The sequence below is a fragment of the Theropithecus gelada genome, chromosome 3 (genome assembly GCF_003255815.1).
Source record: "Theropithecus gelada isolate Dixy chromosome 3, Tgel_1.0, whole genome shotgun sequence".
Taxonomy (NCBI): domain Eukaryota; kingdom Metazoa; phylum Chordata; class Mammalia; order Primates; family Cercopithecidae; genus Theropithecus; species Theropithecus gelada.
The window spans coordinates 127,831,391-127,856,397 of NC_037670.1; the positions used below are offsets into that span (position 1 = coordinate 127,831,391).

The window sequence follows — 25,007 nt, forward strand, 5'->3', positions numbered from 1 at the left end:
AGAAGTAGGCTTCAGAAGGTGGGTAATAAACTCCTCCAAGCTAAAGGAGCATGTTCTAACCCAATGCAAGGAAGCTAAAAACCTTGAAAAAAGGTTAGATGAATTGCTAACTAGAATAACCAGTTTAGAGAAGAACATAAATGACCTGATGGTACTGAAAAACACAGCACGAGAACTTCGTGAAGCATACACAAGTATCAATAGCCAAATTGATCAAGTGGAAAAAAGAATATCAGAGACTGAAGATCAAATCAATGAAATAAAGCGAGAAGACAACATTAGAGAAAAAAAGAGTGAAAAGAAATGAACAAAGCCTCCAAGAAATATGGGACTATGTGAAAAGACCAAATCTATGTTTGATCGGTTTATCTGAAAGTGACGGGGAGAATGGAACCAAGTTGGAAAACACTCTTCAGGATATTACCCAGGAGAACTTCCCCAACCTAGCAAGACAGGCCAACATTCAAATTCAGGAAATACAGAGAACACCACAAAGATATTACTCAAGAAGAGCAACCCCAAGACACATAATCATCAGATTCACCAAGGTTGAAATGAAGGAAAAAATGTTAAGGGCAGACAGAGAGAAAGGTCAGGTTATCCACAAAGGGAAGCGCATCATACTAAGAGCGGATCTCTCTGCAGAAACTCTACAAGCCAGAAGAGAGTTGAGGCCAATATTCAACATTCATAAAGAAAAGAATTTTCAACTCAGAATTACACATCCAGCCAAACTAAGCTTCATAAGCGAAGGAGAAATAAAATATTTAACAGACAAGCAAATGCTGAGAGATTTTGTCACCACCAGGCCTGCCTTACAAGAGCTCCTGAAGGAAGACTTACATGGAAAGGAAAAACCAGTACCAGCCACTGCAAAAACATACCAAATTGTGAAGACCAGTGATGCTATGGATAAACTGCATCAACTAACGGGCAAAATAACCATCTTGCATCATAATGACAGGATCAAATTCACACATAACAATATTAACCTTAAATGTAAATGGGCTAAATGCCCCAATTAAAAGACATAGACTGGCAAATTGGATGAAGAGTCAAGACCCATCTCACGTGCAAAGACATCCATAAGCTCAAAATAAAGGGATGGAGGAATATTTACCAAGCAAACAGAAAGCACAAAAAAGCAGGGGTTGCAATCCTAGTCTCTGATAAAACAGACTTTAAACCAACAAAGTTCAAAAGAGACAAAGACCGGCATTACATAATGGTAAAGGGATCAATGCAACAAGAAGAGCTAGCTATCCTAAATATATATGCACCCAATACAGGAGGACCCAGATTAATAAAGCAACTTCTTAGAGACCTACAAAGAGACTTAGACTTCCACACATTAATAGTGGGAGATTTTAATACCCCACTGTCAGTATTAGATCAACGAGAATCAGCGAGACAGAAAATTAACAAGGATATCTAGGACTTGAACTCACCTCTGGACCAAGCAGACCTAATAGACATCTACAGAACTCTCCACCTCAAATCAACAGAATGTACATTCTTCTCAGCACCACATCACACCACATAGTTGGAAGTAAAGCACTCCTCAGCAAATGTAAAAGAACAGAAATCATAACAAATTGTCTCTCAGACCACAGTGCAATCAAATTAGAACTCAGGATTAAGAAACTCACTCAAAACCACACGACTACATGGAAACTGAACAACCTGCTCCTGAATGACTACTGGGTAAATAACGAAATGAAGGCAGAAATAAAGATGTTCTTTGAAACCAATGAGAATAAAGACACAACATACCAGAATCTCTGGGACACATTTAAAGCAGTGTGTAGAGGGAAATTTATAGCACTAAATGCCCACAAGAGAAAGCAGGAAGGATCGAAAATCAACACCCTAACATCACAATTAAAAGAACTAGAGAAGCAAGAACAAACAAATTCAAAAGCTAGCAGAAGACAAGAAATAACTAAGATCAGAGCGGAACTGAAGGAGCTAGAGACACGAAAAGCCCTTCAAAAAAATGAATGAATCCAGGAGCTGGTTTTTTGAAAAGATCAACAAAATAGACCACTAGTGAGACTAATAAAGAAGAAAAGAGAGAAGACTCAAATAGACGCAATAAAAAATGATAAAGGGGATATCACCACTGATCCCACAGAAATACAAACTACCATCAGAGAATACTACCAACACCTCTATGCAAATAAACTAGAAAACCTAGAAGAAATGAATAAATTCCTGGACACTTACACTCTCCCAAGACTAAACCAGGAAGAAGTTGAATCCCTGAAAAGACCAATAGCAGGCTCTGAAATTGAGGCAATAATTAATAGCCTACAACCAAAAAAAGCCCAGGACCAGATGGATTCACAGCCAAATTCTACCAGAGGTACAAAGAGGAGCTGGTACCATTCCTTCTGAAACTATCCCAAACAATAGAAAAAGAGGGAATCCGCCCTAACTCATTTTATGAGGCCAGCATCATCCTGCTACCAACACCTGGCAGGGACACCACAAAAAAAAGAAAATTCCAGGCCAATATCCCTGATGAATATCGATGCGAAAATCCTCAATAAAATACTGGCAAACCAAATCCAACAGCACATCAAAAAGCATATCCACCAAGATCAAGTTGGCTTCATCCCTGGGATGCGAGGCTGGTTCAATACACAAGTCAATAAATGTAATCCATCACATAAACAGAAACAATGACAAAAATCCCATGATTATCTCAATAGATGCAGAAAAGGCCTTCGACAAAATTCAATAGCCCTTCATGTTAAAAACTCAGTAACTAGGTATTGATGGAATGTGTCTTGAGCTATTTATGACAAACCTACAGCCAATATCATACTGAATGGGCAAAAGCTGGAAGCATTCCCTTTGAAAACAGGCACAAGTCAAGGATGCCCTCTCTCACCTGTCTTTCCTATTCAACATAGTATTGGACGTTCTGGCCAGGGCAATCAAGCAAGAGAAAGAAATAAAGGGTACTCAATTAGGAAAAGAGGAAGTCAAATTGTCTCTGTTTGCAGATGACATGATTGAATATTTAGAAAACCCCATTGTCTCAGCCCCAGATCTCCTTCAGCTGATAAGCAACTTCAGCAAAGTCTCAGGATACAAAATCAATGTACAAAAATCACAAACATTCCTATAAACCAATAACAGACAAACAGCCAATTCATGAGTGAATTCTCATTCACAATTGCTACAAAGAGAATCAAATACCTAGGAATCCAACTTACAAGGGATGTGAAGGACCTCTTCAAGGAGAACTACAAACCACTGCTCAACGAAGTAAGAGAGGATGCAAACAAAGGGAAAAACATTCCATGCTGATGGTTAGGAAGATCCAGTATTGTGAAAATGGCCATACTACCCAAAGTAATTTATAGATTTAATGCTATCCCCATCAAGCTACCATTGACTTTCTTCACAGAATTGGAAAAACTACTTTAAATTTCATATGGAACCAAAAAAGAGCCCACATAGCCAGGACAATCCTAAGCAAAAAGAACAAAACTGGAGGCATCATGCTGCCTGACTTCAAACTATACTATAAGGCAACAGTAACAAAAACAACACGGTACTGGTACCAAAACAGATATATAGACCAATGGAACAGAATGGAGGCCTCAGAAATAACACCACACATCTGATCTTTGACAAACCTGACAAAAGCAATGGGGAAAAGATTCCCTATTTAATAAGTGGTGTTGAGAAAACTGGCTAGCCATAAGCAAAAAGCTGAATCTGGATCCCTTCCTTACACCTTATACAAAAATTAACTCAAGATGGATTAAAGACTTAAATGTTGAGACCTAAAATCATAACCCTAGAAGAAAACCTAGGCAATGCCATTCAGGACATAAGTATGGGCAAAGACTTCATGACTAAAACACCAAAAGCAATGGCAACAAAAGCCAAAATTTACAAATGGGATCTAGTTAAACTAAAGAGATTCTGCACAGCAAAATAAACTATTATCAGAGTGAACAGGCAACTTACAGAATGGGAGAAATTGCAATCTATCGATTTGACAAAGGGCTAATGTCCAGAATCTACAAAGACCTTAAAGAAATTTATAAGAAAAAAACAACCCCTTCAAAAAGTGGTCGAAGGATATGAACAGACAATTCTCAAAAGAAGACATTTATGTGGCCAACAAACATGAAAAAATGCTCATCATCACTGGTCATCGGAGAGATGCAAATCAAAACCACATTGAGATACCATCTCATGCCAGTTAGAATGACGATCATTAAAAAGTCAGGAAACAACAGATGCTGGAGAGGCTGTGGAGAAATGGGAACGCTTTTACACTGTTGGTGGGAGTGTAAATTAGTGCAATCATTGTGGAAGACAGTGTGGTGATTCCTCAAGGATCTAGAACCAGAAATACCATTTGACCCAGCAATCCCATTACTGGGTATATACCCAAAGGATTACAAATCATTCTACTATAAAGACACAGCACACGTATGTTTATTAAGGCACTCTTCACAATAGCAAAGACTTGGAACCAACACAAATGCCCATCAATGACAGACTGGATAAAGAAAATGTGGCCACATATACACCATGGAATACTATGCAACCATAAAAAAGATGAGTTCATGTCCTTTGTAGGGACATGGATGAAGCTGGAAACCACCATTCTCAGCAAACTAATACAAGAACAGAAAACCAAACACCACATGTTCTCATAGGTGGGAGTTGAACAACAAAAACACTCGGATACAGGGAGGGGAACATCACACACTGGTGCCTGTCGGGGAGTGGGGGAGGGATAACATTAGGAGAAATACCTAATGTAGATGACGGTTTGATGTGCAGCAAACCACCATGCCACATGTATACCTATGTAACAAACCTGCATGTTCTGCACATGTACTCCAGAGCTTAGAGTATAATAAAAAAGATTTTAAAAAGTTTCAACTTGAAATACTTCAGAAATAAAATACTTTTAATCATTAAGCAATATATAGTTGAGTTGTATATTACTTTAATAGTAAATTTTACTTTTCAAAATATAAAGTCAATGAAATATGAGATTATCTTTTCTCTGATATTTTTGATTTGTTATATTGCTAATGTATGGTTGTTTATATAGCCAAGATCATAACATTTCACCTTGAATTGCATAATCCAGCCTTCAGTGGGAGTCAGGTCGTGGGTCACTGCATATACCTCCCGTCCGTCATGACTGCCACAGAGCATCACACCATCAAGGGACTCACAGAATCTCTCTACTGTGCAATCATCATGGAATAGCCAGTGCTCATTCACTTAAAACAGAAAACAAATTTTTATGACAAATCTGTGACAAAAATACTTTAAGCAATACATAGAATTATTTTAAGTAGAAACTGCTCATGTTGTATATACTCTATAGACAAAACGCTAATGTAAACACATTTTTTCAGGAATGTAAATACTAGGAGGATTGCGATATATGCCCTTTGTCTGATATTAGTACACACACAACCATAGATATTAGTCTGCACATGAAAAAAAGTATATTGTATGCATTGTAAATGAAAAACAAAAGGAAATAACTAATTTTTTGACAGATATTTCACTTTTTAGGTAGCATATAAAGAAGGAGAGATAATTTTAATAACAGGATAGGGAAGAGGGTTCACTACTTCTATTCAAATTCTGAAAGTATTATCTGGGTAACTAAAAAGCTTGTAATGAATTTTTTTATAGCTTTATCGAGATATAATTGATATACAAAAATTACACATATTTAAAATATACATCTTGGCTGGGTATGGTGGCTCATGCCCGTAATCCCAGCACTTTGAAATGCTGAAGTGGGAGGATCGCTTAAGGCCAGCCTGGGCAACATAGCAAGATCCTGACTGCTGGAAAAAAAAAAAATTAGCTGGTGTGGCAGTTCACACCCATAGTCTCAACTGCTCAGGAGGCTGCTTGAGTCCAGGAGTTCAGGGCTGCAGTAATTTGTGATTGTGTCACTGCACTCCAGTCTGGGAAGCAGAGTGAGACCCTATCTCTAAAAAATTTGTTTTTAAAAATGAAATATACATCTTGAAGACTTTGGAAATATGCACACCCTATGATACTATCACCACAAGCAAGGTACCAAATCGATCCATCACTTCCAAAAATTTCCTTGTATTCTTTCTTTTGTGTGTGTGTGTGTTTTTTTTGTTGTTGGGGGGTTGCTGTTTAGAACACCTCACAAGAGACATATCCTCTTAACATATTTTCAGTGCACAAGATCATCCTGTCAACCATAGACACTATGTCGTACAACAGATCTCTAGAACTTATTTCTTTTGCATGACAGAAACTTTATAGCTATTGAAAAAGTATTCCTCATTTCCCCTTTCCCCAGATCCTGGCAACCACCCTATTTAATTAGATAAAGAAATGATTTTTGAGTTTAAGAAATGAGTTCATAACAAATGAGTTTATAACAAACTTGTTATAAAGGCTAATTTTAAGTCCTAAAATGTGAAGCCATATTTAATTTGGCCAAAAGTAAAATAAAATATTATTAAAGAGATTATTTAAGAAATTAGGATTCCAAGATAATACTGTTATAAATTTACCTTGGTAATGCTCTTAATATTTGATTACTCAGGTATGGATATTCAAGTATTCTGGATAAATATTTCTTTTAATAAGTCTTGACTCCTAAACCTGATTAACAGTTAACACTTTGAGGAAATGTACTCAGCAAAATACTACTGAAGGAATAGATTTGGAAGAGTCTAAAGAAAACCTAAGTAGTAAGACTATGAATTGATTAATGTAGAGTACATCTTATGTGTTGATCCTCTCTCTCTCTCTCTCCCCTCCTCTCTCTCTCTGATTGTAAACTCACTTATGTAAACCATTATACAGGAAAAAAATAAATGAGTAATGAAGCAAAGTTCAGTAACCTTCTTAAGAGAATATGACACTTAGTAGTGGTGAGGGACATTTTAAGCTTTTTCTGTTTACAAGTTTTTGTTTTTTTTTTAAACAAGAGTGTTTCAAAGTAAATATCTGCTGTTATGTTATGCCACATAATATACTAATAAATGAATTAGTGAAATTAACCTAAATATCCAGTATTATTGAGTATATAGCTACTAAAATTTTATATTCAAAGATATCTAAGGATATGAGGAAATGATAAGGATTTAATTAAAAACAAAAAAAGAAGCTATGACATATATAAGACTATAATTTTGTTAAAATATGTTTATGTAAATGTACTCTAAGAATATATGCCAAAATATTGACAATGGTTATCCCCTGAGTGATTTTTATTTTCATCCTTATGATTTTATGTATTTTCTCAGTTTCACATTTTGAACATGTATACTTTTACAATAAAATATTAACTGAAATTAAAATTATTAAAATTCTTCAAGTTTCGATTTTTTTTTTCCAGGACATGCTGTTCCTCCGGAAGATTCTTATCAGTCTTATTATTGTAAAAATGACTGTCCTTTCCATGCAAGATGCTAGGGGCTGAGCTGGGTGTGACAGAGTTCCACTGTCTGAATCAATACTGGCATAATAGTATATCTATCTTTACTGTTTAGATACATGTTAGTATGAGATATATAATGAATATCACTGCTTTATCTGAAGATACCATGTTTCATGTAGTATAACCAAATACATGGCATGGCAAAGGTACATACTTAATACAAGACACCACTTTTTATAAAGATGACCAGAATAGTGTCATGAAATGAAAACATTAAAAATGAGAGGATAGGCTGGGCGTGGTGGCTCATGCCTGTAATCTCAGCACTTTAGGAGGCCGAGATAGACAGATCACCTGAGGCTGGGAGTTCGAGACCAGCCTCGCCAACATAGTGAAACCCCATCTCTACTAAAATTACAAAATTAGCTGGGCATGGTGGCGCATGCCTGTAATCCCAGCTAGTCTGGAGGCTGAGGCAGGAGAATTGCTTGCACCTGGGAGGAAGAGGTTGCAGTGAGCTGGGACTGTGCCATTGCACTCCAGCCTAGGCAAAATAATGAAACTGTCTTTAAAAAAAAAGAGAGGAGGACAAAGAGGTCCTTCCTGCTTCACCAGTATCATTGAAAACCCCTATGGGGAATGAACGGTAACAAGCAAGACCTGGGACATGACCTAAGACATGAAATGCAAATATGTCTGCCCTGTAGCAAAACAAAATACTTGTCTTCAGATATTAAAACAGATGACTGGGAAATGTCATTTGTTGGGTAGAAGATTTGGGTAGAAATCTTTGGCTTTCTACCCAAACTAGAAAACAGGAAACACTGAAAATTTTCTAAGAAAAGAAAATCATCCTGTTAATAAAATTATAGATTGCTATATTTAAAAAACACACTAGCTGGCTTGAATGAAAGAAAAGATTTAGTTAAAATGCCAACCAGGAAGGCTGAGAGGAACAAAAGGATGACACCCTTTTCAGTGTTTCTGCACCACTGGAACATTTGAAAAGGTTCCACACTTCGCCCCTTTGAAAAGACCCAAATCCAAACCACTGCATTTCCACTGGGCTTTTTATTTAGTGCTGTGCATAATTTACCTGAAGTTTTGTCTTCCATAAACATGTCAAAGGCAATCCTCCCGACAGGGCCGGCGTCTGCAGGGGAGCGCTCGTGCTGGGGCACTGGGGCGCTGCTGAAGGTGTCCAGCATAACGGTCCTTTGGTCAGCAGAGCCTGAGATGAGGACATTGTCAATGGCCCAGTCGTTCTGATCCAGGCCGTCATGTCTTGGCTGCCACCAGCGGAAGCGAGTGGCAATCTCTTTAGCATCAGGAGGGAGAAGGATATTCACAAATCTATAGGAAAATGATGGGGGAGGGTGTGGGAAAGAACCCTTGTCAAATATCTTGAGTAAAAGATTTACAACCAGCCATAAGATACTATATGTCACATGGTGGGTGAGGGAAGGACATTAGCTAAAATAATTTTCAAAAACCACAATTAACTGGCTTAATTTTATGAAGTCTCAGTAGTCACTAAATTGAGGGAAATAGAATGTGAACAGATTCAAGTATCCTGGAACTACCAATTGGTTCTGTCTGTGGGCAGGCTTTGGAGGGACTGCACAGTTTTTTGCATACCTGGTTGGTATCTGTAGGCCTAGAGTATACGCACTTTGGTAGACATAAGCCAAAATGCTGACTTTTTTCTGTCACCTCGTGTTTGGCTTCTTCTGCTTCCTTCCCTGGCACCTTGTTTTTACTCTGTTTCCGTGAGTGCTGGAAAGTGACTTGAGGTATGGACACTGGATTGTGGGAGGACATTTGGACTGTCAGCCTGAGGGTACCAGGTCCATTATCAGTTGTCTATGGTGCAGACATTGACTTTGTTTATATGCTTTGTTGAAACTATTTAAAATTCTATATATTCATAGAAAATGTCATGTGAGAACCATGGGCTAGCAAGCCCAGCATGCTATCTATCCCTGTCTCACTCACCAGGGACAGACATGGAAAAATATGGCTCCATGCTCCAACAGGAAACTGAATTAGCTAGAAATGAGGTCTAAAATGCCCCTTAATCACAATTATATATGAAAACCCAGGAACATATCAACCTTTTGTATTTATATTCATAACTCTAAAATCTGTCAGGGAAGATAACGTCCTTAGATTTACCATCCTCCTCACAAAGTATTTTTTTTTTTTTTCCCTGAGACAGAGATCTCACTCTGCTGCCCAGGCTAGAGTACAATGGTGCAATCTTGGCTCACTGCAACCTCTGCTTCCTGGGTTTAAGCAATTCTCCTGCCTCAGCCTCCCGAGTAGCTGGAGTTACAGGCGCGCATGCCACCACGCCTGGCTAATTTTTGTATTTTTAGTAGAGACGGGGTTTCACCATGTTGACCAGGCTGGTTTCGAACTCCTGACCTCAGGTGATCCACCCACCTTGGCCTCCCAAAGTGCTGGGATTACAGGCATGAGCTACCGTGCCCAGCCAGTATCATCTTATTTTTTTTATTTTTTATTTTATTTTATTTTTATTTTATTTTTTTATTTTTTATTATTATTATACTTTAAGTTCTAGGGTACATGTGCATAACCTCCCTTTAACCTCAAGGGATGCCTCTTACTGTTTGCAAAGTTCCAAGGCAAGGCAACCAGTCCAAGTTCATCCCATGAAGCTCTTTAAACTGAGGGCTGCAGTGACAGTTGTTTTAATTCTTGCCTTTCACATTAAAGAGGTTTCATTATATTAGTTTTGTTTATACAATATATCCTTGTTGATTTTATTTTTCCTTCCTTTTTGTTTTCTGTCTTCCTTGAGGTACAGTGACCAGAACAGTAGGTAGTATTCCAGATGGAGGCCAACCAAGATTCATTCACAGGTAGGATGCTTTTAGTTGGATTTCTACAACTTGAATTTTGAATACTTTTTTCTATTATGCCATCATTCTATGCACCCTTTGGGCCATGATAGCCTAATGGATCTTAGTCTTAAGGAAGAACAGTGTAGACTAGAAAGTATGAAACTTAGACCCTCACCTGTGCGGGTACTGGCAGCCGGGAGACATCACCCTTTAGGCAGAGTCTTTTCCAAAGTCTATTTCCTCATTTTTGTCAATTTTGAAGCTCATTTGTCCTCCCTGCACCTTTTTTTTTTTTCTTTTTTGGTATGCTTATCTTATGAGATGTTCCTAAAATTTACCTCTATTGGTTTGGCATGTTTAGTTACGTACTATCCAAAATCTGTCAGTTTCTGGAGGGGATACACAATCACACTTCTTCACCCAGAGCAGTTATCTTTTACCTCTAGTTTTTCTTTCCTATTTCTAAATTAGTTTTTATTTTCTCTGATAAATCTTTGACCACATTTAAAAAATCTCTGGAATGGAAATTTACCTAAGGCTACTTGAAAGTCTAAATAAATTATGACCACTGTTCCTACCTCAATTTGTTTCCCCTTCAGAGAACTAAAGTAGATTAGACAGTTATGCTTTTACCCTACAGAAACATAACTCTCTTCTCCTTGTATGTTATGCTGCTTAAGTGTTCAGGAACTCATACTTGAGGTTTTTATAAATTCCTCCATCACGATGAAGAAAGCAGTTTACTTGGCTTGTCTGTTATCTCCTACTAATAGTTGAGCACAGGGTACTCTGTACCACTTGGCTTCTAGTTGGATTCCTTTATTGGCATCCAACTTTAATGCAAGTGGAAGATTTAAAAGTTTTTGCTTGTGGCAAAAACTACTGGTATTTCCTCAATGGCCATTCTCCCTTTCTTCCTTCCTAATAGGAGCCTGTCTTTTTATCCAGGTGACTGGTTGCCCAGAATAAAGACAGCATGTCCAGCCTTCCTTGCATCTGGGGGTGGCTATGTGGCTAAACTCTATAGCTAGTGGAATATAAAAGGAAGTACGTGCAGCTGTTAGGAAATGTCCTTGAAGAGAGAGCACACCCTTCTCGCCTCAACCTCCTTCCTATAGACTGTAAAGTTGGGGAGCTAGTGGCCCTTTTGGACCATGAGATGAAAGTCACATGCTGAGTGGGGCAGAACAATAAGACAGGAGGAACCTGGGTCACTGGTGCTTGTGGAGCCACTATAGCAGTCCTGGAGTAGTTTTTTTTTTTTTTGGGATGTAATTTACATAGGAGAGAGAGAAAAACTTGTTATTTTGTGTTTCCTGCCATTGATAGCTGAACCTATTCTTAACTGATACATTGAATTTAAATTATCATTTATAAGATTTTTATTTTACTCAAATTTTAGCCCATATCTGGCTTGCCATGCATTAAAGGATTATCTATGTTTCTTTCTTTCTTTTTTTTTTTTTTTTAAAAGATGGGGCCTTACTCTGTCACCCAGGCTAGAGTGTAGTGCCACAATCATAGCTTACTGCAGCCTCAAACTCCTAGGCTCAAGCAATCCTCTTGCCTCAGCCTCCTGAGTGGCTGGGACTATAGGCACATGCCACCACACCCAGGTAATTTTTTTGGGAGGGGGGAAAGGTGTCTTGCTTTGCTGCCCAGGCTGGTCTTGAACTCCTGGCTTCAAGTGATCCTCCTGCCTTGGCTTCCCAAAGTGCTGGGATTACAGGTGTGAGACACTATGCCCAGCATGTGTTTCCTGTCTGGGTTCTATTTATTTCCTCTTCTCTTCGGCCTCCCCTTGGATCCTGCCTTTCTCTGTCTCTTTCTCATTCTTTCTCTCTTCTCTTTTCTTACCCTCGTCCTCCTCCTACTTTACTGAATATGCTATTTTCCTTCTTAACAACTCTTTGACATTTCTAATTGGTCATATTCATTGCATTTGGCCCTTCAATAATTTTTTTTTAAATGACCCATACATTGTGTTTATTCAAGGTTTTTAAATAAGGAGTTTAAAAATAATCTCTAGGCTTCTTAAGGATATTTACATTTTATTGTGTTTCTTTGCTTTCCAGTCCAAAATTCTCTAAAAACGGAGTGAACACTATATAAATAAATATTTATTTATTTTTCTGTTTCCATTTTCCCAAAGCATTGCTGAAATTAATTATAATATACTAGTTAATTTCTGTGGGTTTTTGCACTGGGTTTATTCACCATTGGCATTGTGGTAGAATATTTCATCTTATTCTGGGATGTGAAAACTAGTTGTTCTTAAAAACCCAAACCAGCTATTTATCCAGCTCAGAAACGCTTCTTCATTTCAGTCTCAGAGGCATCCTCTACTGAGGCATAAGTCTGAGGTCCCCCTCAGTCTCCTGTGATTGATTGCTGGTAGCAATCTTTGCTCAATGTACTCATTATTAGATATCAAATCAAATACAAACCCGGGCTTACTGTACTGGTCATAGAAAATCTCCATGAGCAGGTTCCAGGTAATGCCTCCATTGACAGAATATTCCAAGAGAACACCTTGGTTACGGTTGTTTGGTGTAATCAGGCACCCATACATGAAGTAAAATTGGATGAACTCAGCATTAGTGAGGTTTAGATCCACAGTGACTAATAATCGACTACAACCCTAAGAAAAAGAAGTAAAATGAAACAACAAAAAACAGTGATAAGGAATCTCAGTTGCAGGTTATAGATTTTCTATGGTTTTTTTTTTTATTTTTTAGACAGGGTCTTGCTTTGTCATCTAGGCTGGAGTGCAGTGGCACCATCACAGCTCACTGCAGCCTTGACCTCCTGGGTTCAAGCGATCCTCCCACCTCAGCCTCCCAAGTGGCTGGGACTACAGGTGCATGCCTCCATGTCTAGCTAATTTTTTGTAGAGACAGGGTTTCGTCATGTTGTCCAGGCTGGTCTTGAACTCCTGGGCTCAAATGATCTACCTTCCTCGGCCTCCCAAAGTGCTGGTATTTCCTTTCTTTTAATATTTATTTTGTAATACAAGCCACACAGTATTGTAGCACTGATTTTCTGACCCTGTTTCTTACTATGTGGGCTCTTAGTATTTTGCCTAGTACACAGTAGGTACCTAGCACATGTTTGCTGAACTTTGAAATTTCGGCATTCAAGACTTATTTACAGAGAACAACGTATTCCAAGATGATTTTCTCTTTTTATTTTTCCTTTTTTTAATATGAAAGTTTATTTGGGCCAAGGTTGAGTACTGCAGCCCAGGACACATTTCCAAGTTGTCTCGGCTGTTTTTTATTTTTCATAAGCAAGATGAGAGCTGGAACTAAGATAACTGTCCTTTATTTTTATTAAACTCTCTCCAGTTATTTTCAGACATTTATTAGATTTTTACAAATGAATCAACCACTAAGAAAATAGCATGCTGAGATGACTATTTTATTATTATTGTTATTTAATTTTTTGAGACAGAGTCTGGCTGGAGTGCAGTGGTGCAATCTTGGCTCACTGCAACCTCCATCTCCTGGGTTCAAGTGATTCTCTTGCCTCAGCCTCCCAAGTAGCTGGGACCACAGATGTGTGCTACCATACCCGGCTGATTTTTGTATTTTTAATGGAGATGGGGTTTCACAGTGTTGGCCAGGCTGGTCTTGAACTCCTGACCTCAGGTGATCTGCCCACCTCGGCCTCCCAAAGTGCTGGGATTACAGGCGTGAGCCACTGTGCCTGTAATTAGATGACTATTTTAATGTGAAATTTAAAAATAGCCACATCTGGAAATTTTATAATTATAGAGATAATCTCTAATTATTGTAATGTTTTAAATTTACACTTTAACATAATTTAATGGCATCTGTATTAATTTATTAATGTTGATATGTGGATTTTTTTTAGTTGAACATATGTGAAAAACTACTTTTAGTTCTAAGTGAGAAAAAGTATCCTGAACACTGCATTCTTTGTCAGTGTTGATGATTATAAAAAGCCTATATGCTATATGTCATCTTGTTACTCGAGCTAAAATGTTGAATATAAATAATGCACTTCATTGGCACAAATGTAAACTCTAAGGTAGGGCATGCTAAGGAAATACAGAGCTGGCAGTAAATTTGTTATTTTACAACACTAATTTGTCTAGCTAATCATGGTATAAAAGAAATTGTATTTTAAACAGAGTCGCCTTTGGCAGAAAAGTAGAGTGACTATAACATTTCTCAAAGAAAGTTTCGAACCTTGCTGCTGTCACTCACAAGATAATACGCTACACCTACAAATGTCTAGTAATGTCTAATAATTATTCTTTCCTGGATAATCTATAAAAATGATTCATTGTTGTTAATAAATTCAGGAACCATTGCAGCTCATTTTCCAGATTTTTGGCTCCTTAAATGCAAAATCTGTTGCAAGCTCAAGAGTTGTCAATTAAAAGGGCTCCATGCAGATGGAAGATTGCACAAGTGCTCTTTTCCAAGATAAACATTCACTCACATTCTTTTATAATGTGTACTTAAATATGCCCTGTGCTGACACTACCCTGAATAATTAAATTGTCTCAACTGATTTGTGGTAGAAAAATCCTGGGAATGATTAGTATTTTCTGATTCTTTAGTATAAAGCATAGCATAAAGTTATACTATATTTATTTTCTGATTACTTAGTATAAAGTATAGTATAAAGTTATCTTTATAGTATAAAGATTTGTATAAAGTTGCAAGTTCAGATCAGGGTTGTACATTTAGGGTAACTAACTCTGCATCTTGGTTTACCCATTAAACTTCAGAAGAGAGTCAGCTATTTGGAAGGAACTTAAGAGAAGCAGAAATGAATAACCAGCAGCCAAACACTCACCCCACTGAAATGGAGAGCCATTCCCGACGCCACAGCTCCACACACTGTACTCAATTTCCCTCCATTCACAGTCAGCCAGTTCTGGTTGGATGGAGCTCGATTGAAATTGTCTTTGAGTTGGGTTGGAAGAGAGGTCTCGGGGTCATCACAGTACAGGCCACCCCACTGTTCATCACAGCTGGGTGCAGAGCAGGAGAGAGGAAAAGTCAACATCAGACAAAGCCCCTGCAAGCTTGTTCTCAAATTAGTGAAGACTACTCTTTTCCTAGTCCAAGATGATGAAAAGTTACTGATTTTCAGAGAGCTTGCCAGAATTCACCTGCTCTCCTTAACTGTGCTTTAGGTTACAAATAATCTATGAATTAACTAACTCTAACATTTCCTAAGGTAGTGATTCAACGTTACAGGTGAAGAGGAAGAAGCAACTTCGAAGAGTCTACTAAAGGCCCATCTCTTATATCACAGAGCTCTGAATGGCTGATAAACAATGGGAGCTGCCAAAGTAAACTGGTAGGTCCGAATAATTTACGAAATTGGTCTTTTTAACAGAGGCTTTGAGCCACTTAGGAATCCAAGGGGCTATGGTTCTAACAGCAGAAGATACTTTGGACAATAACTGTTGCTTCTTATCAAAAGACTGACTTCCCTGTTTAGGGTGGAAGGGAACATGAATATAGGACTAGGAGGCTCAGGGGTCTCAAGGGTTGTCCTGGGTATGGGCTAAAATCATTAGCCAAAAATAGACTTCCCAGGTGTATGGGGAAAGCATCTTCATTCATACTTCCCCATTAAACAGGATAATCTCGAAAATACAGTACAGAGGCCCACACACCATGGGTCTCTATGCTTTACATACACACACACACCCCCCCCTTCATTTAAATTATTCCAAATATGCTGAGGTTCTCTAAGAGTAATATAATAGGCCTGTCCATTAAGTACCTCTGGTAAATTGACCAGACATCTACATACTTTCTTAGGCAAACAACACGGCAATATAAACAAACAACAACAAATGCATATCCTTACATATATTCAGACCTAAGTGAGAAAAATACTTATGATGTATTAGTTTTGGCCAGAACTTACTGAACTCCTGAACCTTTTCTAATGTTATTTTCAAGGCTCAAGTGTATTGCAGAAACACAGAAGGAAATAAAATATAGTTAATTATAATTCATCCATCTCCTGACAAGATAGCTATTGTTCAGTTCCTAATCTCTAAGCAAGAATGAAGATACAGTATCCATCAACTTCACTGTTAGCTCAAGATCATATTTCAGAAAAAAATGTATAACTTAAGGAAGCATGGGAGTGATTCAAAAACCAGTTACAGAAAAATCTCCTAGATGGAATGTGAATCAGGAGCTTTCAACAGAAGGAAGAAAAAAAAATCGACTTACACGCAGTTTCCCTGGATGCATCTCCCATGGCCACTACACATGTCTATGCAGCCATCCCCGATATAGACATTATCTATTGCCCACGTCTGCTGCTTGTCAAAGGGAGCTGGTTGATGCCAGCGGAAACGAGTGGCTTGGGACCTTTGAAGAAGATGAGAATTTTAATGAAGATGCTGTGGAAAAGAAAATGTGTTCCAGTATGTTTGAATAAGTGCATGGAGAAGTGTAACACAAAAGCATGTACATTCCTACTTCTTTTCTGAAAAGAACGTTCATTATTACATTTTTTTTTTTTTTTGAGATGGAGTCTTGCTCTGTTGCCTGGGCTGGAACGCAGTGGTGCCATCTCAGCTCAGTGCAGCCTCCACCTCCCGGGTTCAAGCAATTCTCCTGCCTCAGCCTCCTGAGTAGCTGGGATTATAGGCATGCACCACAATACCCAGTTAATTTTTGTATTTTGGTGGAGACAGGGTTTCACCATGTTGGCCAGGCTGGTCTTGAACTCCTGACCTAAAGTGATCTGCCCACCTCAGTGTCCCAAAGTGTTGCGATTACATGCACGAGCCACTGTGCCTGGCTGGCCATTATTACAATATTCTATACAAAACATTGTTTATAGTCAAACCAAACCAACCAAACTGATAGCTTGATCATATATTTTAGCCCAGTGATCTTTCTGAGTCTTGTAAAGAACCGACAGTCAGAAACAAAAATGAATCCTAAAACTGGAAGCCTCAGAGGAGCCATGAGCCTTGGATTTCGTGTGGGAAGTACCATGGAGTGACACCAGAGCTGCTGCTAACTTGTAAGTGCAAAATCAGAAAAGATGACCATCCCCGAGCCGCTGCAACCCCTCTGCATTTGGTTTGGGAACAGAACATGGGCTGGATTTCAGCTTCCCACTTGCTTTCTAATTGGACAGAGAAAATTATACAGAGAAAAGAGAGAGCATAATAAATGAGACCAGACTTACTTTACATCGACACAAAAGCGATATAAGTAAAGCTAAAACAGAGGTTCTCCCATTCCAGAGGAAGAAATATATTTGCTCATTCACACAGTTCTGGGGAGTGTCTTGCTCAGAAACACAAAAACACGTGTTTTCGGAGGCACTAGATGGCAGTCAAATCCAAGCAATGCCTCAGGCTCAAGTGCATTGAACATGAAAAGACTTTTAGAGGAACCCATTTGTGTTTATTGATCCATATATGTTCTGTCATTAAGAGACCATTAGTCATTCAACTGAGGAAATATCTGTTTAAGGCAGGACAAAAGACCAAACAACAGGAATGTGTTTGCATTTTCCAAATGAAAATATTTCTATAAGTTTAGAAAATGGAGAAGAAACAGACTAGGACTAAAATCTTCACTCTGAAATAAAGAGGTCAGTCCGATACATGTCTGTTGAACGTCTGTACAAACCGGTTTCTCCATAATTTGGCTTGCTTCCCAGCTTCTTCATGTTCCCCCAGCAGAGTGATCTCTGCCTAACAAACTCCTGTCACTTTCCACTGCATTTTACCGAAACCCCCAGTCCTCTCCTTGGCCCACAAGGTCCTGCCTGAGATCTGCCTGAACTTGGGCCTCTGCTTCCCTCCCTCATCATGATCACTGGTTTCTGGAGTACTGTTTCTCCCCTCAGGTCCCAAAGTGCACCAAACTCATTCCCACCTTTCTGCCTGCATGTTCTCTTTTTCTCTATCTCTGTCTCTCTCTCTCTCTCTGCCTCTCCCTCCCTTCCTCTCTTTCTGCCTGGTTAACTTCTGTGTGTCCTTTGGGTGTCAGAGGAAATGTCAGGTCCTCACAGAGAAGTTTTCTTCCTGACCCCTTTTAAAATGATGTTTCTTCCATGCTGTTCTCTCTCATAGCAACTGTTGTTTTCCTCTTATAGTATTTGTCAAAATTACAGTTATACATTTATTTGCATACATATTTGATACATGTCTGTCTCTTTCTTGAACGGTAAGTTACAAGGAACAGGGCAGGGTTGATTCCTTTTTGCTCAACATCATAGACTTCATGTACAGCACCTAGAGCTTAGTAGGTGTTCTAAAGGCCCAGGAAGTTGGTATCCAGGGGCTTCCATTCTCACAGTAAGCAATGTGGAAATGCACCCATGCCCACAAATTGTGCAACTCAGTGGTTTTGCTGATAAATTATTTTTAATGACTAAATTTATCTAAATTTATTTATAGCTATCTCTGTTTATTTGCAGCAGCAACTTATAATTAACATAGTGGAATACCATATTTCCATAAAACATAATTACTCAGCACCAACATTTTTATTTATTTATATATATATATACACACACATATATATATATACACACACACACACATATATATATATATATTTTTTTTAGAGTATAAGCTTCTGAAGGGCAGAGAATATCTCTGTATCCCTTAGGGGAATACCGTTTTGTATCCTCAGTGCTTATAGACAGTAGGTAAGTAATAAACTTTCTTTGTTCCTCTAATATCTTACACATACTTCACCAAAGCCCTGGTCACCTTGTCTTAAAAGTGCCTATTCATATGTAATTTCCTGTTAGATTATTTTCCTTATTTATCATTTTATTGTTGGTGGCACCTACAGATGGAGCTTCGTAAACATTTGCTGAAAGGCTATTCAGTTCGTAGTAATAAAGATGCTCAGGAAGACCAAAACACCCTACAAAAGATATCCTGTAGGGTAGATGGGCAGGGCCTGGTGTCAGCTGTGGAGGGGTGGTGATTTGATGGCTGTTAAAGGGGGCAAACAGCTTTCCCACAGCTGAGAGGTGGCATGGGTTTACTGAGCATTGGCTGTGTTTAATCACAATGTGGGCAACCACTTAGAGAAACTGTACGGAAGATTTAAGAGCCAGATACATTGTTGGAGTTGATAGCATTTATGGGGACTTCCAACGCTGACATTTTCAATTTGTGCAACTCTCTGGCATTTCAAAGAAAAGGAAACGGTAAGAAACTACATGAGAAATGTACTAACATGGGAGCTGGCCCCTCAGGAGTAAAGATAAGTGAGGGCTTTCATTTGTACTCTGGCACTAGTAGGTTCTATGTCCACGGTGAGTAACTAAACATGTATAATAAGGGAGTTTAATGAGATGATTTTTAAGGCTCCTTCTCAGATGTGATGATTTCATATTCTTAGGAATAACTACACCTAGTAATTATGTACCCATCAAACAAGGATACACATACTATCCAATATTAATTTGTAAGAAGAGGAAACATTTTCACTAAGAACTGGAATATAAGTTAAAAATGAGAGTTTGGAAGTTGAATTGCCAGGACTTCTTATTCCCAGCCCTGTCACAGCTCCACTGTGTGAAGGGGCCACATCACTTATGTTTATGTGCTGACGCTTCCCTGTCAGTAAAACTGGGAAGATGCTACCTTCTGCCTCACAAGGGTGTTGTGAAAATTAATTAGTTCTTGTTTACCAAGACCTACGAGTGTCTTGGTGGAGTTCCTCGGCAGGTGTTGTCATTTATCTTTAGAATGATGGCCACCATCAGCTGCTACTTCTTGGAGTTGGGGGAAAAATGGTCCCAGAGAAGATCTCTCATTTTTCCATATTCGTGAACTGTCTCCTCTTGCTTCTTTTGTGGAGTTACACCATTTCTTCCCCATCTACAGTATGTAGTAAGTGTTACATCAGTTTTGTTTAATAGATATCCATTGCTAAGTAGTTAAAATATTACTGTTAATAGTATGGTTCCTCTCACTGGTGTCCCAGGTATCTCCCTCCACACTACCTCCGCACCTTTTAACAGATTTCACTACACATTACAGAGTCTTCATTTTTGCTCTTTTCTTCAGAATGACTCTACCTATGAAGTCCTCACTGTCATCGTCATCATGAGAAAAAGCCCTTTGAAAGGAACACAATGTTTTAAACCTCTTCTTCCTTCCCTGAAATATCTTTTACTTCGAAAGAGATACATAAAATATTTAAGCCTAGAAAATCTAGCCTAACAATGCCATTCTACCAAAGACAATGATGACGCCCAGTGACCTAAGTCTCACACTGATTCACTAACAAAACTGAAACAAGGCAAGGATCTCTTGGTTCATGATTACTTTGTGTTCTCATTAAGTAAATCTTTCAAAACTCCACTGCGACCTCCACAAAATCATCCTACCCTTATCATTACCTGTAAATATGAACAGTTGTTAAGCTATGGGAGGCTGTATGTGTTGCAGCTGTATGTGTTTTGACTTTTGTGTCAGCTTCGGAGCTGAAGCCCCTGGCCCTGTGTGTTTGAGCAACTGACTCTGTGATGTCAGCCCATTTCAAAATGTGTGTCTATTTGCCTTGCAAGCCAAGACCCTTCCTTTATGTTTCGCATAAAATTTCCTCCACTAGCCCGTTTCTTTGTATTAGCCTATCTTCTTTGACAAAGTTGAAGAATATTCCAAAGAAGATATATAAATGGCCAATAAGCACAGGATAAGAAGCCCAACATCATCAGCCTTTAGGGAAATGTCAATGAGAACCACAATGAGATATAACCTCACACCCATGAAGATGGCAACAGTCAAAAAGACAATAACAAGTGCTGGTAAGGATATGGGAAATTAGAATCCTCTGCATTGCTGGTGGGAAGGTAAAAGAGTACAGCTGCTGTGGATAAAAGGTTGTCAGTGTCTCAAAATGTTGAACATAATTACCAGCAATTCCACCTCTAGGTATATAGCCAAGAAAAGTGAAAACATACATCCACATAAAATTTGCACAGAAAGGTTCACAGCAGCATAAAAGGTGGAAGGAACCCAAGAGCCTATTAAGTGATGAACAGATAGATAAAATGTGGCATATCCATAAAATGGAATGTTAATCAGCTGTAAGGAGGAATGAGAAGCTGGTACATTCCACAATATATCACACTACACTTTGATGCTAAATGAAGGAAGCCAATTGTAAAACAAACACACATTGTATAATTCCATTTCTATGAACTGCCTAGAACAGGCAAATAAGAACATAGCTTAGTGGTTACCTAGGGCTGGGTGAGGGGTGGGGAGTGACTGCTATTAAGTATAGGATTTCTTTTAGCGGGGACAAAATATTCTAAAATTACACTGTGGTGATGGTTTCAACAACCCTGTGTTTTTGTTTTTTATTTAGTAATGACTAAAAAACATTGAATTGTACACTTTATTTTTTATTTTATTTTTTTGAGACAGAGTCTTATGTTGCTCTGTCATGCAGGCTGGAGTACAATGGCACGATCTCAGCTCACTGCAATCTCTGCCTCCCATGTTCAAGCGATTCTTGTGCCTCAGCCTCCCAAGTAGCTGGGATTGCAGGCATGCACCACCGCGCCCAGCTAATTTTTGTATTTTTAGTAGAGATGGGGTTTCACCATGTTGGCCAGGCTGGTCTCGAATTCATGACCTCAGGTGATCCACCTGCCTCAACCTCCCAAAGTGTTGGGATTATAGGCGTGAACCACTGCACCCAGCCAATACGCTTTGTTAAAGTAAAGAATATGGCCTGGCGCAGTGGCTCATGCCTGTAATCCCAGCACTTTGAGAGGCCAAGGTGGGTGGATCACAAGGTCAAGAGATCGAGACCATCCTGGCCAACATGGTGAAACCCCGTCTCTACTAAAAATAGGAAAATTAGCTGGGCGTCATAATGTGTGCCTGTAGTCCCAGCTACTCGGGAGGCTGAGGCAGGAGAATCACTTGAACCTGGGAGGTGGAGCTTGCAGTGAGCTGAGATCGTGCCATTGCACTGCAGCCTGGTGACAGAGCAAGACTCCATTTAAAACAAAAAAACAAAACCCAAAAAAACCTCTCTAAATTTGTTTACCTGAAAGTGTTATAGCCTCCCCTCCCCATCTCTTTCCCCCAATTCTTTCACAATGTTGCCCTTTTTTGTTCACAGCACCTTTCCTTAGAACTTCCTGCAGCTTCCATGCTGTGGCTAAAGCCACCTGGGCTTCCAAAGTGTAGTTAATCTTTAAAGAAGGTGCTATCAGCTAGGTCATTAGGGCTAGTAGAAGGGAATAGATCATCTTCAAACTGTGACTTAAAATACCCAAGTCACACCTGAGCCTTTCAGTGGCCACTCCCCTCCCTTTCTCGGTGGATTTGGGTTACCTGCCCTTCCACTGACTCACCCTGGGTCTAAGGTGATATTCAAGAACACATGCTATTTGAGCCACCTGTTATTTTTAGGTCTGGGGTTAGTAAGGAGGAGGAGGCAGATTCAGATTAGGGGCTATGAAACTGATGTTGGCATTTTCCTCTCTTCCTTTTCAGTCTCTCTCAAGAACTCCTGGCATTCCTGCCTTCCTGTTTCTCCTCGGACCATCTCTCTTAGGCAAGCAATGAAGAGGCAGTACTAATATAGTGGTTAAGCCCATGGCCTCTGGTGCCAGACAAGCTGTATTTATTTCCAGTATCTTACTGAAACTGTTCTTTCGAAGGTCACTCATTCTCTCAAATTGAAAAATCCAGTAAAGCTTTTGTGAAACTTTTTAATTCACTACTCTCTATAGTTTATGTCATTGAAGGCCATATTTTCCTGCTTGTTAATCTCCTCTCACCTGGCTTCTGGATGCCATGTTATTCTGAATCTTCTCTCTGCCTGAATCCTCTCAGCCCCCTTGCTGGCCATTTCTGCTCTTTCTGCTATTAAATTTAGTCCCCCCCCCACCTTTTTAAACACTCTCTTATGGAGACAGGTGCAGTTTTACAGCATTGCCTGTTACTCTATGTTTATGCCTCCGAAGTTCATTATCTTCTCTTGGGCTCAGATCTTCATGTCTCTGTCAAATGGACATTTTCATTTGTACCTCGAGCCATCACATGTAATCCAGCATCATTTGACTAAATTTGCCATACTGTCCCTCCTGGAATCAACTTTAGCTTGCTCCTCACATCTTCTCACTATTTTACTAGGCTTCAAACTCTAGAGTCATCTCTTGACGTGTGTAATGGAGAAGGAGAAATTAGTGGCTGGGTTTTAATCAATTCTTTCTTTGAAATGTTCTGTCATATCTGCCTCATTCCTTCAGCTGTAGCCCAGACTTGTTACTTCACTTAGAAGTTATTGTCACAACACCGTTGCCACCTCCTCTTATGTGAATCTGTCTGTTGTCCCAATTTTTTTCTTGGAAGAATATTTTCAGCTCAAACCCACCACAGTTCATTTTGCCTACAAATCTAAACTTTGCCTTGCTCCAATGACTGCTATAAGTTAACCCAACTCTACGAACCAGCATCTTGTCATAGCTTCCAGATATGAGCCCTCTGCTTGAATCGGCAACTCACGCGCTTCCCCCAGCCCCATACCTATGTATGCTTGCACTGTCCACATTGTTCCCCTGATTCAGAGTGCTCTTTTCATTTACCCACCTAATTCCTAGCCATCCTTCAAGGCCAGGCCCCACCTCTTCCAAGAAACACTCGAATTCTGGCATTCAATATCATCTCCCATTTCTTGATACCTGCAGCATTTCTAGCCCATTCGTCAGCGAAGCATTAAATTATATACAGCAGGTATTATTTTTCAGTTGTTTCTCGGGTATATGTTTAATTTTCCTTAAATAGGTTGTAACCTCCTCCAGCGCAAGAATTTAAGATGGTGCCCTATCCATTATCATGGGCTCACTCTCATTCAAGATTAAGCTGTGACTTAGGAAAACTTCTTAGTCTGAGGTTGAAGTCTGATAATAAACCTGTGTTATGGTTAACAAGTGTGATTATGTGGTTAACTCATAAAAGTAGAAATAATTTTCATTTTTAATAAATCTTGACAATGTTCTCAACACTTCCATGCACATTTATGAGATTTTCATATGGTAAAAACGATCTCCACTTTTCAGATGAAGAAACTGAAGTTTAGAAACACAAAGTAACTTGCTTAAAAGCTCATACGGGTGAAAAGGCAGAACCCCCCTCACTATGCTACAATGCTTTTTGTTCATTTATTTGTAAATCTTCTTTTACGAAGATCTAACTTAACTAATGTGTATGGCAAGGAATAGAAACTATGAATCTATCTACTTCAATTATTTAGGTTTTAACATAGCAATGTCTGGAGCAGAGCGTGATGTATCTTGTGTTTAGTTTCACTGTTCCCTTCCTAGTGAGGAGCAGCAGCATCCCTTCAGTTTTGCAACTCAGAGACCAGGGAGTCATCTTCAGCACTGCCCTTTCCCTCAAGCTCCCACGTCCCTCAAACTGACCCAGCTTGGTCAGTTTCATTGCCTCCCATGTCTCTTGACTTTCTCCACTTCTCTTCATGTCTACTGCCTGTACCATTGGCATTTATTATTTCTGCAAGAGCCTCTTTACATCTACTCTTATCCTCTATTTGTTTTCTGTTTAGAATGGGCTTTTCTGTGGCTACTATGAGAGTTAAAAAAACCCAACAGATGCTGGCGAAGTTGTGGAGAAAAAGGAATGCTTTTACCCTGTTGATGAGAGTGTAAATTAGTTCAATCACTTGGAA

The 25,007-nt window shown here is 39.1% G+C and overlaps 1 protein-coding gene across 2 annotated transcripts in view; it reads right to left on the reverse strand.

The window, feature by feature from the left end:
• RELN (reelin) overlaps positions 1 to 25,007 on the reverse strand; it is a 520,317-nt gene that overhangs the window by 33,735 nt on the left and 461,575 nt on the right. For both annotated transcript variants that reach the window (XM_025380191.1, XM_025380192.1), the window contains exons 47-51: positions 16,533 to 16,673; positions 15,130 to 15,307; positions 12,747 to 12,940; positions 8,529 to 8,785; positions 5,113 to 5,267 (exon numbers count right to left, since the gene is read on the reverse strand). In XM_025380191.1, the coding sequence (XP_025235976.1) occupies positions 5,113 to 5,267; positions 8,529 to 8,785; positions 12,747 to 12,940; positions 15,130 to 15,307; positions 16,533 to 16,673 (925 nt within the window). The remainder of the gene's footprint in view (positions 1 to 5,112; positions 5,268 to 8,528; positions 8,786 to 12,746; positions 12,941 to 15,129; positions 15,308 to 16,532; positions 16,674 to 25,007) is intronic.